Source organism: Notothenia coriiceps, unplaced genomic scaffold (assembly GCF_000735185.1).
Source record: "Notothenia coriiceps isolate Sejong01 unplaced genomic scaffold, NC01 NC01_scaffold00001722, whole genome shotgun sequence".
Taxonomy (NCBI): Eukaryota; Metazoa; Chordata; class Actinopteri; order Perciformes; family Nototheniidae; genus Notothenia; species Notothenia coriiceps.
In genome coordinates, this window is record NW_011334423.1 from 9034 (window position 1) to 24906 (window position 15873).

Here is a 15873-nt window from a genome sequence, read left to right on the forward strand (position 1 = left end):
ACAGGAAGCAGCAGTTGCAAACTGGGTTTTTGCAAACAATGCATCACACTTAGAGAGATCCGAAGCATAGTAACTATGTGCTGAGATGCATGTTGCACAATGTTATTTTTGAATAAAATGTGATTTTTTTCAACAACTAATTTGTATTTCTTCATTTACTGTATTTCTGTGTACTCAAGCAAACTTTCTCTGCAGAAACCACCATGTACAGAGCATAGCCCATAACAGATGAAAATGCTTTAGATTATGCTCAGCAGTTTGTAGTTGGGTGGTCAAACCATCTAGTATTATGAATGAAGTGTGTTATATTTGGTGCAAAAGTTTGCATTTGGTAAGTGTTTATGTAGTTTTGAGTGCAGTTCTTCATTTAGCAGGAGAAATTAGGTGTTTTGCACTTTGGGTGTGTGGTTTTGTGAATTGTGTTTAGTGTTTTGAGAAACTGAGCAATTTAAAAAGAGTCTTGTGTTAGCAATCGAGAAAAACTGTAACACATAAGTCAGGACTGTAAGAAAAACTAGACATTTTCATATTCTCGGTTGATATTTTGTTCTGCTATTGGTTTGTTCCTTTCTACCTCTTCATCTAGTTATATTTTCCGCATTTCCTGCATGAATAGAGGATAGGATGTGTTTTGACACTACATTAGCTTCTATATGTTCCAGCATCATGTGTTTCACCCTGTGAGGCATGCACAGTATTGCATACAGTATAAACAAACACACACAATAAGGAGGTCATCTTGAGGTGTGACACTGAGCCAAGCTGGGGTATATACAGTATGTGTGTGTGTGGGTGTGTGTGTGTGTGTGTGTGTGTGTGTGTGTGTGTGTGTGTGTGTGTGTGTGTGTGTGTGTGTGTGTGTGTGTGTGTGAAAATGAGAGGTATGTGTGTGTGTGTGTGTGTGTGTGTGTGTGTGTGTGTGTGTGTGTGTGTGTGTGTGTGTGTGTGTGTGTGTGTGTGTGTGTGTGTGTGTGTGTGTGTATGCACCCTTGTGGATTGTGTTTTGTTCACTTGTTTTCCTTTCTCATAATCGTTAGGCGGGCTGTACGTCACTGCAATCATGGATATCCATGTTCACATTTCCATAAAGGGCACAAGTCAAAAAATCTATCACTAGTGATAAACAGAGCACAACACAAGGAGTATTATCTCAGTCAATGTAACCCCTTGAGGATAAATAAACTCCCATGAACCATGTAAACAAACTAAGGAGTCCTTCAACGTGAAAATCCTTGAACACTACAGGAAGGATGAGATAAGGCCAAAAAACCAGGGTATAGCTTGTGCACATGCATAAGGACATGGACACACATACCCAAAAGCTTCACCTGCAAGTATTCTGCCAACGTCTATCCAAGGAATCACCAACTGTTTTATTTTGAAATAATGTTATGTAGCAATGTGAATGTTCCAAGGTTGTCCCTTCAATCCGTGTGTTATACAACTTAATCGTTTAATTCATTAACACGCCTATGACGACAACGAGTTGTATATTTATTCCTATGTCCATTTGTATGAGTCAGGCAAGAATATGTTGCTTATAAATTGATCTTTGGCCTTTTACTGTCTGACAGTTGTACAACAAACAGGAATAAATACAAACATTCACACATGTGTTTATACTGGCCGTACTCTGTTTTCCGTCTAGCTCAGAAAGCATCCAACCTACATGGTCAACTCAATCGGAATCACATTTTTCTTATTCAATTCCCTGACTCAGTTAAGCCGAAGATAAGATTTGGAAAATGGAACAATGAAAGCCAACCGCTGTGGCTAACAGACCAGCCTGTCTGTGTAGATGGTCAGGTCCAAATGAAATTAGCGACAAAGGGATGGTCCCCTAAACACAAATCTGCTGTGGAAAGGGAAATCCTGTAAAGGTTATTTTTTTTTATCTCATTTGAATTAGATTGTCCCTCACTCAAAGGGAGAGATAGAGAGGGGGAGGGGGCAGTGGGAGAAGGAGGGTTGGAGGGTGTAGTATTTTGCATGACCTAAGGAGAGGGTCGTGGTAAATGAAAACAGACTGATGCATGCGTCGGACCGATCCCACAGAGGTAGTAGGCAGCGTTTGGCCCAGCCCCAAATGAGAACCGTGAGAGGAAACGATGATGACTACAGCGCGTAGATCGGCAGTTGGAAGCGAGAGGTGCCCTGGTTGCTCGGTTTGAACGGTGAACACAAGTGCCTGCCAGCACCCGTAGGCTACACATCCAAGGCACCGGAGAGCTTTAAATCGTACAGTTGGATCGGAGAGGGATATGGTCCAATATTTCTCTCTCATCTTCTCCACTCTGATTTTTGGTTTTGAGATGCAGCTCATGTTGTGCCATCCTGTCAGCGCGGTAAACTTTACGGCATATGAGTCAAATGTAACTTGTTAAAAGTGCCAAAAGAAAGAGACAAGTTAATTCACTAAAAATGTCAACGACGTACCTTAGCTCTCAAGCGCCCAACCAGAGCTACCTATCGACGGCTACCTACGAGAAGACAGACCCCTCGGAGATGGAGAGGCAAATTCGCCTTCTGCTTTTCGGCTTGTGCGTAATCATCGCTGCTGCTACCCTTGTCGGAGGTGTGTATTCGCTGCTCTCACTCCTCCGGTTGAGGAGAAAAAGCTCCTTGTGTCTTATCGTGGCTTCTATGTCAGTGGACGATCTCCTCAGTGTGGTCCCTCTGTCCTTGTTCATGCTCCTGCAGTGGGAGAGAGATGGAGGTGGATGGTCGGGCAACCTGTGCACTTTATCTGGACTTCTGTACGTGTTCCAGGGTGTTTCAAGCAATATGAAGGCATGCCTCATAGTAGCTTACACTTTTTATGTCACCAAGAGATTTGGAGTACTCCAATCTGTCCGCCGGCCACTAAGAATGATGTGGGCCATTGCCGGTGTTTGGGCAGTGAGCCTCGCCGTTAGTGTGTTACCTTTGTGCGGATGGGGAAGCGTTACGCCTGCCCCTCTCGGGTGTTTCCCAGAGAGCGACAGTTTTTACACCCTGATGTTGTTCTCTTTATATTCCATGTGTTTCTGCGGCATGTTATTTTTCTTTACCCCCCTCACCTATCAGCTGCTGTGCTCTAGGGAGCCCCAGAGGACTTTACTGTACCCCAGCTATTCGGAGATGGCGAGGGGACTGAGTGGCTCTGCCCCCCTCTGTGACCTTCCTTCTTTTTCCCGGGACAGCCTAAACAAAAGTTTCGGGGCCTACAACGAGCTGAGCCCGAGTTCATGCGGGACGAAGATCGTGGAGAAAGAAGACAGTGGTTTGTCCCCAGTGTCTGTCAGCGGGCAGAGGACAGCTGCTATCGGGGATACACCAGTGGTGTTTGCACAAAAACGCTTCTCCATGATCCTTGCGGTTGTCCGAGTTATTTTATGGATGCCAATGATGGTAAGTAGCGTAATAAATTCAAATTATTCTAAATTAGTGTGTAAAAAAACTTCCCTGTGATGGAAAAGAAAGACATTTTAAGCTATCCCTTTTTGATGGAGACCCATTGCAAAACCTCTTGAAGCAACACTAAACCACAGTATTAATTACATGTATTTACAGTTTGGAAAGCATTTGGACATCCTATCATAGTTTGTGGTCTCATAAGAAATGTTAAACCGTGACATTTAAAGAACACACGACGATGTCCTATTAAATTAACTTCCATTACAGGCCTTGAGTAAAATAATTTGCCATGTTTTAGTCAACCCCGAAAGGGCAGCATTCATTGGGTTGCATTTTGAAATACCTTATAAGAGCATTTGTTCTTGCTCAATCAAAACGTTAATTTGATGTAACAAAATCTGCAGTGCAGCCAGCAGAAAATTGATGGGAAAACCGAATTGGCAAGCCAAACTTGCAACACTGAAAAACGAGCAAAGCCAAAGATTTGATGATATGATATGGTGGACATTTTAATTGTACATTAGTTTGTTTGGTTTTCCAAGAAACAAACATGCCTTTCCAAAGATGATTTGTCTAGTGGTATCTTTTTGTATTGCTTATGTTTGTAATACAGATATATAATACATATTTCTGTTTATTTTCCATTTAGAAGAGTCATAGACCGTTCAATATGTGCTTCTCAAGAAAATGAAAAACAAAAAAAGCACAGTTTGGGCCTCATTTCCATCCATGTGCCTCCCTCCCAATATGTCCTCATGCATATTGAATCACGGACTGCTCAGTGAATTTATCTTCTATTTCCCTTCATTCACAGACGTTGGTGCTTGTGCGCCACGCAGTAAATGCACGCAGCTCATCCCTGGAGACGCTGAGCTTCTTTCTTACTCTGCTTGCCCCTGCGGTCACTCCATTATTCGTGCTGTCTGAGCGCTGGATCCATATGCCATGCGGCTGCTTCATTAATTGCAAACAGGATCCAACGCAGGAACCCTCAGGTAAACAAAATCAAGTGTATGTCTACATAATAAACCCTTATTTCCCCATTTTGCTACCCTTTAAAGGAGAGGGAAGTAAAGTTATAACACAATTATCCTTAATTACTTTTTCACAGTGATGAAAAGAAGATTTGAGTTCAACCTTTCCATCCAACAAGGCTATGGAGTATACAAGTTGTCACATGCCACTATGCCTCATAACAGTCCACCTCTTGGGAAGCCTGACCTTCACAGCTTCTTTAACTGTGACTTCCCCATTACCCGCCTTGAGACACTAGAAAGCGGCGGGCTCCTCAGCCTAGGTCCTGATTTTGATTTCAGCACCACATTCCCTGTGGACAGGTCCTCTCAAGCAGACCTTCCATTGGAAGCAGTGGCCAGTGGAGGAGCGGCGCTGACTGATTGTCTTTCACTTCCTCGTGAACACCACGGAGATGAAGGCGACCGCTGTGTCCCTTCACATCACAAGGAGCAGGATCACAATCTCACCGATACGTCATTTGTGTTCGAGGGCCCAGAGAGGAGGCTGTCGCATGAGGAGTGTCGGAAAATCGAGCTGACAGACTGGGAGTGGTGCAGGAGTAAATCAGAGAGAACACCAAGACAGGTACTGCTCTGTCAAGAGTCTCCAGTTTATTAACCTGATGTTGAACCATTAAATTAAGTAATTTGTATCTGTCATTCTGTGGTTTATGGATGCCAATAATTGCTTTTCCAACCTCACTCTCGAGTGTTTCCTAGTTAAACAACAGCTGCATTAGCAGTCAACATAAGCATGCTCTCTAGAGAATATCGTTTAGGAGTGATTAGCATCTAAGTACCATAAAATGGTTGGATTCGATCTCACTTTCTGTGTTTACATTTAGTTTACAATGCAGTCTTGCTGCATTGCTAAGTACAGAGAAACAGACACAAGGCTATAGGATACATTTTTTACATGACAAGGCTTTAGAGAAGAGAGTGCATTTTTATCTGTCTGACTTATTGTTTATTGGTCTGTTGCTCAGTGAGGTTGTTTTTTTTCCGCATCTGTGAATATGCCTCTTTATAATCAAGCTGACAGACGGTGGCCTTGTGATTTAGATAACATTGTAAAAATCCTCTCTCCCTTAGCCTCTCTTCTCTCTCAGCAGATCTTGTTTGTGCTAAGCATCAATGGATTCCGACTAATAGACCAATTGATCAAAATACTATCAACAGCTACCACTTCAGTAACAAATGCCAGCCTGTCATTCAAAACAATATACATTCATTTCTATCCCACTCTAAAATCAGAACAACTCTCAAGGCTTAGTTCAGTTCATTAACTTACTCTTGTGGGTTTTCTCTCTTTTTGTAGGCAGTGTTTACTGTTTCAAAATCAGTTTTAGTTAGATTTATCCACTCAAGGTTAGCTCCCCTTGTGTGTGTTTGTGAATGGTTTTGTGCAAAGCTGTAATGTGGCATGAAATCAAATGAAAAAGAAAAACTAAAACAGGAATCCAACACATGCTGTTTATCCATATATTTATAGAGCAGAGTTGCATGTTAAGTAACATTGTGCTCATACAGGTATTATTTACTTAGTCACTCAAAAGATGCAAAATGAAGTAGAAGTCAAATACCGCTAAATGTAAACCATCCACAGCTCAAGACAGTTTGCTACTGGCACAAAACATCTCTCTCCACTAATACATTTTTGTGATTCCAGATGTTTATTTCTGTCCTTGAGTTGCTGGACTTACTGTAATACAATTGTTCAATAAGGACAAAATAGCCTTTATTTACCCTTTAAGACCTGCATTTTCCCCAGTTCCCCCGGCTGACTTTATTTTCTTGAAGAGGCTTTAGCAGGTTTAGGAGGCTATTAATGCTACAAAGTTAGGATACATTTTGCTGAGGGAAACATTGGCATGGATTTATTCACAGGGGTCCCTTGACTTTTCACCAAAGCTGAGAAAATATGCAAGCCACGAGCACATGCTCCGACTTATTATGTCTCTCTTCCTCTCTGTCTCTTTTTTACTTACAAGTCTGAAAATGTTTCGGGTTTGAAATCACTAGAGGTTGGGAAATGTGTGTGTGTGTGTGTGTGTGTGTGTGTGTGTGTGTGTGTGTGTGTGTGTGTGTGTGTGTGTGTGTGTGTGTGTGGCCTACTTCTCATCTACATTTTTCTTCTCCTGCAAAACTATGTATATTGTGCTCCCTTAGGCTGTGCTGTGTTCATTGATTGGGGTCCTTATATACAAGTACAGTATAGACAAACAGCAAATACAATAAATAACTAAAAGCTGTCCAAATCTAGCAACCACCCCCTTCCCAAACACAGTCACGAAAGACAAAGTTTGTGATTTGAAAGCGCTTCCTGCCAAGGTTTTGTTCCTCGTTAACAGGATAGATGTCATTACCCAGCGTCTGTTCTCCTTACTGCCAGCCCCTTTGGCCTTCAGTGTCCTCGGGGAGAGGTGGAATTAAAGCTCAAAGACATATTTACCCTCTCAGTGACTTTATGCTCTCTACTTGAAAACAAAGGGCTTAGGGCGCACTCAAAAGCCCACTCCCAGACAAAAACAAGATCTAATGTGCAATCATGCAGGGAACTGAAACCTGTTTACTTTGAGAACACATCCTGATCTGTAAATAAGTGTTGTTCTCTCCAATAGGTTACAAGGTGGATAATGAGAAAAACGATTGAATCGGAATGGATTGGAAAGATAGCACAACACTAATCAATAACATGTCAGGATCTGCAGCCATCGTTAACAAATATTGAACATCACTTATGTTGCTTATATAAAGTGGGTATGCAGTTCTGTGAGAATTTACTCAGAAAAAGCAGTGATTTGAACTGAATGCTAAACTTTAGCCTGCTAAGATGATCACAATGCTCACTCATATATTTTGCAGATATATTTACTATGTTTATCATCTCTGTTGTGTTGGGTTTGCCTATTAGTTGGTGGAATTCTTTTTGAGAGCAACATGAATGTCTGGGCCAAATTTGTAGTCATATCATTATACTGGAATGAGCTAATAGGTCATAAAAAGGTCATTCATTTTCTGCAGACCTTTATGAATGTAAATTGCATGACAATCCATTCAAAAGTTATAATCCTGTCAGGAAGAAGTGCCAGCTGCAAAATATGCATAATGGAAATATTTGCCCAGATTTCATGCAGGTTATACATATATTAAAATTACACTTAGAAATAACATTTGAAAATGAGAGAATAGCAACATTGCATGTAATAAAAACATGTAGGCCTAAATTGTGTCCACACACTCACACACACACGGCATTATTGATTTTTACTTGACAATTTGTTTTCATCTTAGCATGGTAGTCTCTCTCTCCCTCCAAGTCTCTCTCCTTGCACAATGACAAGAAAACAGACAGAGTCAGGGAGATTGACATCCTCTTTGTTCCTGCTGTGCGTCATAATCACAATCAGATCATTACGTTGAACTCATCTAAATAATTTAGAGGGCTTAATGAGACCTGCCAGTCTCCCCACTGTGGCAGCATACTTCTTCTTCCCCCTGCCAGAAAAATGAATTTGCTCAAATGATCATGTGACAGAGGCTCACATTGATTTACTGTGGAGTGAAATAATCTCCATGAAATAAATATGACTGGAAAATCTGAAATCTGATTTGAAATGAGAGTGAGAAACCCAGAGGAAATTTGATTAATGTTTAATACACTGAAATTATGTTATTCAAATTAAATTAGTAAGAATAACATTTCTGACAATGGCTAAATGGCTCATGAATTGTATACAGCTTTCTGCTGTGCGCCTAACAAATCTTTATTCTACCAAGCAGCAATGACAAGGCTAACCATATTTAACTTTTTGATTTAAATGGTTGGTTGACACATAGATCTCCCTGCTATTGACATCAAGGACACAATCTAAGCTCAATTAGTTTGGACAAAGGAAACATTTTTCTTTGTTTTTCTTCTCAATTACATGATAAGCAGCCATATGGAATTTAGTAAAATGCATAATATTATTCTCGACTAATGGGACCAAGTTAATACATAAATAAAGATGTTGTGCTGGATATTCACTGAACTTTTTCTTGCATTTTCGTTTTGTTTTTATGCAGCGGTCATCAGGTGGTCTGTCAATACCCCTGTGCGCCTTTCAGGGCACCGTATCTCTGCAAGCCCCCACTGGGACCCTCTCTCTTTCCACCTATGAAGTCTGCAGTGACGGACTCAAAATCTCCCCCAACAATGCCAAGAAGGTAATAAACATCAAAATGGACCGTACTTATTCATATGAATGAAAATGAAATATGCGTATTGCTTTCTTGGTGTATGTCAGATAAAAGGATTGATATCACTCTTATGTCAGTGCAAGTACAGAAGTTGTGTATATCTGACTCAGCAAAATAAATAATTTGATTTATTTTGCCGATTCAGACATACAGCCGTCTCAAGTGTAATTCCCAAAATGTCAAACTATTCCTTTAACAATTGTCTTCTATTTGACCTACTAGTTCACATAGGTTTTGTTAATGTCCCATTGACAACTTGGGCAGATATGTAAGATAAAGAATGAATTGCATTGTGACCCCATACTTTTTATAAATAACTTGGATTATAAATCTGCTTCAAAGGTGGAGGTGTATCGCTCCAAATCAGTTGGCCACGAGCCCAGTGCAGACGAATCATCATCAGGAGGCAAGGCTGGAGACGTGAATGTCAGCAGTGTAGGGATGGGCGTGGGGATCGGACTGGGGATGGGCATCGGATCTGGTGTGGGGGACACCAACGTGAAGATCCACCTTGAGGTGCTAGAGATCTGTGACAACGAGGAGGCCATGGACAGTGTCTCCATCATCTCCAACATCAGCCAGTCCTCCACCCACACCCGCTCGCCATCACTGCGCTACTCACGAAGGGAAAACCGCTTTGTCTCCTGCGACCTTGGGGAGACGGCTTCCTACTCTCTGCTCATCCCCAGCAGTGGCAACCTGGAGGCAGAAACCATCAATATCAACATACCTGACACTGTAGAGGCTCATCGGCAGAACAGCCGGCGGCAAACACCGGAGAGCTCTGGGTATCATGAGGAGATACAGCTGCTCAACGAGGCCTACAGGAAGCAAGATGGGGAGAGGGAAGAGTGACAGAGATATCCAGATAACAAGAAGTGTCTCTTAGGAACAGCTTGAAAGAGCCCCTCTGATAGCAAATGAAAGACACATTTTCTAATCATTCCACATTTATGTATGTTATGTATAGACCTGAGAGAGGTGACAAAATGAGAGACTTTATAATTTTTCTCATACAAAGGCTGCACAGTGTCAGGAGTTTCCCTTTCACACACTCAACAGGATATTGTCCATATCCGAAACATTGCCACTAAATGGAGTCCATTAGTCTGGGTAGAGCCTGCAGGAGGCCAGACAAATAACAGACAGATTACACCTCGTTCACATGGATGGTTCGTAATTTGACAGAAACTTCGTGCATCAGTCCTTGCACACAGAAGTCCCTGAATCTCATTGTATTTCCAGTTTCTCCAATTTCAAGCCAGCCACCATAGAAATGCCATGAACGCGCCGACTCGCTGTCCGTGAATGGTACAACGAGCAGCTCTATTAACACATGGACTCAAAGCAGACAACACACAAGGTTTGCTCCTGGGAGCTGGCAGGTTAAAGTCTGTAATGTGTGATTCAAGCAATCTGGCTTTTGTGTTCTCACATACAGCTCCTCTGGGTATGGTATAGATCATTTCAGGGTTGCAGCGCATGTGTGAAAGGGACTTTAGCTTAAGAGTTTTATTACAGTCCGTTTGCTTACTCTTGTACTTCCGCTTTAGATGAAATCACAAGAGCTAATGCATCACCTGTCTGTGTGTAGAGTAAGTTAAAAACAGATAATTCTTCAAAGGAAGATACAAAAAAAAGAAAAAGGTAGGAGATATCAACAGTATTTCAGGTGAGCATTTCTTGTGTCACCATTTAGCAGCCTGCATCTTACCGAAAATGGATACAGGGAGAGAGACATTCACTAAGACGATGCGGTGCCAGGCTGAAGTCACAAGTCTGATATGAAGCCACTCTTGCAGACTACGTCATTGGTGATTCAGCCATGAGGGGAAGGGTCATCTGACCCATGTGTCTGACTCATTTCAGTGTGTGTTGTTGTGCATTGTTGTGTGTAGTAGCCTGGCCCATAACAATGAGGCTATTAGAATTATGGTTTCAGATGTCATCTAAAATTCACATGTTTCTTTCTTGTAAATGTTTTTATCCTGCATAATTTTATTGTATCTGTGGTGTGTTTTCTTTTGAGTCCAGGTGATATGTCTGTGCATTTAGAAATATGTTGCCAATGAGAGGGACACTATACATCTTAAAAATATCAAAAAGGATAGTACAGGCAAACGATTAGAGTGAAAGTGCAAGCGATTATTGTAGAAGTAGTCAAGAGTGCTGTTTTCTGCCTCATGCACATTTAGTGAAATCGAAATATGTCACAGTGTGTATTTGTTAACAGTATAGGCACTAGGCAGCAAATGAATGTACATTTTAGAGCCACTTTGGGGGATCATTTCCCTAACTGCTCGGTTCACTGCCCATCCAATCAGTGAGAAAAAATGGTCTATCACTTTCTACATGCATACATTCTGGACTAAAATGTTATAGATATTATTATATATTTCAGTACTGTTTTTGGTAGCCTGGAATTGTACGGAGCCCTAGAGGACATGGAGAAGAAGAAAAAAATGTATTTGAAAAAAAAGAAAAGAAAATGTTTTGCGAGATATCGCAAAACTTTTCATTTAGCTCAATACGGTCAGTTCGGCAACACAGAAACCACAGAAACCACAACCATCGGTTAATCGATTTTACTTTGAGCTTGGCCTTAAATATAAAGATATAACATCAGTGCTTAATAGGCACGGGTTTCACTTAAGTGAAGGACACCTCAAGAGAACACTCAGAGCGAGGGGACATGCACGTTGCAAAGCATGCTCTGAGCTGAGTAATTGACAGATTCGAATTTCGCGGATCAATAACTCATGAACATAATGTTCTCCATGTCCCCTAGGGGGCTCCGTACTATTCCGAGTGCTACCCGGCAAAATGTAAAAAGAAAGTAATGTACAGGCGTATGAATCATAATGAATGTAACGTTTTATTCAATGTCAACCATTTGAGATGTTAATGGTGCCAAAGGTTTTCAATTGAGCAGCTTCATCTCCACAGCCTAACCAAGAGGAAATAATTTGATCATCTGCTTATTCTCACTTTCAAACAGGACAACAGTTCAGCTTCTGGTCAAGCATTCTCATAAATCCTTGTGATTAATAAACTGCTATTTGCTTTGTTTGAAATTGGTAGTTCCACATTAGCTGTACAATTGCATGTCTTGTCGACCGTCTCACTGATATAGTAACACACAAACCACTCAATTGTATTCTTTAGTAGCCCTACTTACTAAAAGAAAATATAGTGCAATAATACCTAGATACGTAGGCTACTGTTGCTGCCATCATTGGTTGTTGTTCCCCTGGATGAAAGTAATACAAACATAGATACATATACCACATAGATATTTTTGTAATTCTCTTTTGTGAGTGAGAATTTGCTGACATAAAATGAGCAGGAAAGACAAATACATATATTTTAGGAGGGTTTCACAAATTATACTTTGTACAGATATTTGGTAATGTGCCTTTGTGGAATGAGAATACATGGAGAAAAACCGGAAAGCAAATAGCAATAGCAAATCAGGTAAAAAAATTAAAAAGGGCATATTGCAGAAAAAGCAAATAATATAAATAAAACTTTAGTTATCAAAGGACCTGGACAGAAGCCATTCCAAATGTTTTACCATGTCTCTCTGATACAAGGATTTACACCTCCCACTCACAACTTCTGATTTTGCTGAAGCAAGAAGGTGGAGGTAAGCCTGGATTGAGAAGTAACACGAGACCTCTACTCCAACACATACAGGCCTATGCCAGGAGAAAAGAAAAAACAACCAATGTTAAAATATGATGCTTTTCATCTTGGTTAAATAATTTATTACGGTCAGAGATCCTGTGTTTGCAGCAGCCTTGAGGGTATATGAAAACAAGGTGTGCAGGAGAATCATGCATCTGCAGCATCATGAGAGTAGGGGGAGGGGGCTAGCATGCGAAAGGCCTTTCTTCACTCACATCTTCGTGTTTCCACAAGCTCTCTACTACTCAAAAGGCTTCCTCATATCGCTCTCTCCTGACATATCTCTGCTATATTCTCAGCTGGTTATTATACTCTCCTCTTCTAGTGTTTTCCACTATTTTCCTGAATTGCTTACTCTCTGAATCCATTGAGATTTAAGTTAGGCTAATTCCAGTTTGTATTTCCTGCTGAAATAGAGGATGAAGACTGAAAAAAACATTAAAAAGGCTTATCTCTCACACAATGTGACAATAGTTAATTTAATCTGGAAATTCTATTTTCACTGTAACTGAGCTGCTGTGTAGCTGCATTTCTAAAATGGTTGATAACACTATGCATGCTGACATGAACACATTGTCACATCCTAAATGATGACAGAAAAGGGGAGTGTGTGAAGAAGAGAAATAGATTTAAAAGTGGTGATGCATGATATTTCATGACAGATGAGGGTGGGATAAATCCACCGCAAATGACGCTCACACCTTTCATTCCTGTTTATTTTCTCTTGTCCCTGCAATCTTAGCACTAATTAGGTGAATATTGCTTTTATTTTTAAAAGACAACATTTAGAAGGAGAGAGTAGAACAAACGCATCTCTAACTCATTTAATATTCCAGCTAATTTAAACAAGAGGTTTCTCCCAATTAGAGATATGCTCCAACTGTGGGCATTCATTAACAAACAGGGTGAGTGAAGGGCGAAGAATAAAGTAAATGTAAAATAGAAAATAAAATAAGAAACATAACCCGTTATTGATTGCATTAAATCTGTTGCCTTCCAATTGTAAATCACTGACTCTAGTGTTGCCATGTTTGTTTTCAGACTTAGACATGATGAGTTAAGATCAAGCTTCACATACAGACGTGATGTAGTGTCAAGTTAACAATAAATTGCTCGAGAAAAATTGTGTTTTAATAATAGGTAGCATAATTAGTCCAGTGGAAAGCTGCCGTTTTAAGGCCCTGACAAACCAAGCCGAAATCGGCCGTTTTCGTTAGTCGGACGACGAAGCGTGCCCTGTCCCCCAAACTCAATTTGGTGTGTCTCGCACATGGGTCCCGCACCGTCGGCCGTGACACGCCTTATTTGGCCTTTCATGGCTGACGCATGTTGAATCGGCCATGCGTCGGCCGCAGGCAGTCGGCCAAAGAAATCACTCCGATTGGCTGTTCAGCTAGCGAATCAGTGCATGAGAAGCGAAACGGAAGTGAGGGACAAACGATTTAAGAAGGCACACACAGAGACGGCTATTCATTTTCATCTCATCGGTTTATTTGTCATCATGGCGATCTGGAATGAAGCAAACGAAGACCTGCTCATCACCTTGATCCAGGAGAGGCCAGCTCTGTACAGAGAAAAAGTACTCGAACCGAGTAGTGAAAACCGGACTCTGGCGAGAGATTGAAACTCAACTTGGTTTCTCAGGTAATATTCTCTTTTTCTTTTTTTCATCAATTGAGCTCTTTAGCAGAAACTATTTTTTTTTTTATTGTTTGCCAGCGTACGTGAAATGTAATTTGTTATTTCAACCTTGCTTTTTGTTGTTATCTTGTTGCTAGCTGTTGCTACTTGTTTGGCACTGCAGATATGAATTGGACATGCTAGCAACTAGCCACAATGCTTACATCGTTTATTTGTGTGCTTCAGAGAAAGAGCTGAGGAAGAAGTGGGATTCTCTGCGAACTGAGTACACCCGGTACAGGAAACTTGCCTGGAAGGAGAGTACTTCGAACCTCCCCATCACGGTAACTATTTTATTTGTTGAGTACAAATACGTGTTTCTTGCTTCTTTCATTTGCAAAAACATTATTTTCATTCATTTGGTGGTTACAGTGGTAAATATAACAATAACAGAATAATATATATATTATTGTATTATAATTATTGATGTGCTTCACCTTAATGTTGCAGCTGGTAAAGGAGGAGCTAATTTAAATTACATATGATATACTGCTGGGTAGCTTATGAAATTCACCATGGGATCAATAACGTTGTTATCTTAACCTATAATAATACATGATAAAATATGTCTTGATTATATTTTGTAGTGTTCTGAATCTTCTAGAAGTATGTCTTTAGCATCTGAATAGAGCCATCACAATATGTCTACAATGTGCCTCTCACACTTGACCACACCCCGAACTAATGGCACACACATTTCAGAGTATTGTTTTGTTATGAATGCTTAGTAAACAGTTTTAAGAAGCCATGGTATTAAATCCAACTAACTGTGAATTTATTTAACATTTTTTTAAGGAACGTCCGGAGGCTGCAGAATCACCCCCCGGTGGCACCAGCAGTGGCACCAGCAATGAAACCTCGACCAGCACCACTGAGGAGCCCTTCAACTTTGATGCTGAGCCCTGCACTCCCCTGTTAGAATCCACCATCTGCACCACACCGGCACCGCTCAGAGAGAGGCCAAGCACACTCAGCACTGGAAGGCCTCCGGCGAAGCGCAGGATGATGCAGGATTCGCAGGAGGATTCCGCCGTTGAGGCATTAAAAACAATGCCGGCGGAGATAAAATTAAGACTGGCAGAGTTGGCCCCGAGTGGACCTGATGATGAAATCGCTGCCCATTGCAAAGTGTTTGAGCACAGACTGCGGCTGATGACACCTCATCAGATGCAACGCTTCCTGAATCAGATGCAAAATACCTTCTTCGAGTACTTAAATGAAACCACTTTCTTTAGTCTCTAGACATTTCACTTGTCTTCACATGGGACTCGTTTTTTTCAACTTAAAGTTCACTCCTTTTTAAAGATGTGGCTAATTCTTTTTACAGACAGTTGTGTCAATAATTTCTTTTTTTGTATTTTTTTTTTGTATTGCATAGTATTTTTATCGTATTGTATTTTTGTTGATTGTTTACTTTTTGTATTATTATTGTTTATTTTGATAATAAACCACTTTTTTACCGCTGCAAAATGCTAAACTTTATTTCGTACCTTCATACATTCATACCTCCATACATTCAATTTAGCAAGAAGTGGCCATTATTCAGATGGGTGTTTCTGCAGGATAGGCAATGCAAAACTTTATTTCGTACCTTCATACTACAGCCATTACATAACACAACATAGAATTATTATTTCTGCTTCAGAGAGCTGAAGTGGAGGAGCTGATTTAAATTACATTATATGAAATTCACAATGGGATCAATAAAATGTTATCTTAACCTATAATAATACATGATAAAATATACTCTTGATTATATTTTGTAGTAGTTCTGAATCTTCAAAGTTAACTGAAGTTATCAGATAAATGTAGCGCGGTATAAAGTACACTGAATGGGAGTGGAGCAGCAATA

General features: G+C 40.6%; 2 protein-coding genes across 2 annotated transcripts; both read left to right on the plus strand.

Moving 5' to 3' along the window:
• Nucleotides 1–2365: 2365 nt before the first annotated feature.
• LOC104963534 (probable G-protein coupled receptor 149) lies at nucleotides 2366–11704 on the plus strand. The gene is made up of 5 exons (XM_010792137.1): nucleotides 2366–3390; nucleotides 4211–4391; nucleotides 4508–4998; nucleotides 8481–8621; nucleotides 8997–11704. The coding sequence occupies exons 1-5, from the start codon at nucleotides 2422–2424 to the stop codon at nucleotides 9507–9509; spliced, it is 2295 nt and encodes a 764-aa protein (XP_010790439.1). The 5' UTR covers nucleotides 2366–2421; the 3' UTR covers nucleotides 9510–11704.
• Nucleotides 11705–13611: 1907 nt separating this feature from the next.
• Nucleotides 13612–15453, plus strand: LOC104963545 (uncharacterized). The gene is made up of 4 exons (XM_010792148.1): nucleotides 13612–13625; nucleotides 13894–13985; nucleotides 14208–14305; nucleotides 14817–15453. The coding sequence occupies exons 1-4, from the start codon at nucleotides 13612–13614 to the stop codon at nucleotides 15261–15263; spliced, it is 651 nt and encodes a 216-aa protein (XP_010790450.1). The 3' UTR covers nucleotides 15264–15453.
• Nucleotides 15454–15873: the final 420 nt, after the last annotated feature.

Bases quoted from the DNA above. Each gene is read 5' to 3' on its own strand.
- LOC104963534 (XM_010792137.1), top strand. From the start codon at position 2,422: ATGTCAACGACGTACCTTAGCTCTCAAGCGCCCAACCAGAGCTACCTA. The intron at 3,391-4,210 runs GTAAGTAGCGTA...CTTCATTCACAG, and splicing joins TTTTATGGATGCCAATGATG to ACGTTGGTGCTTGTGCGCCA. The intron at 4,392-4,507 runs GTAAACAAAATC...ACTTTTTCACAG, and splicing joins TCCAACGCAGGAACCCTCAG to TGATGAAAAGAAGATTTGAG.
- LOC104963545 (XM_010792148.1), top strand. The intron at 13,986-14,207 runs GTAATATTCTCT...TGTGTGCTTCAG, and splicing joins AACTCAACTTGGTTTCTCAG to AGAAAGAGCTGAGGAAGAAG. The intron at 14,306-14,816 runs GTAACTATTTTA...CATTTTTTTAAG, and splicing joins CTTCGAACCTCCCCATCACG to GAACGTCCGGAGGCTGCAGA.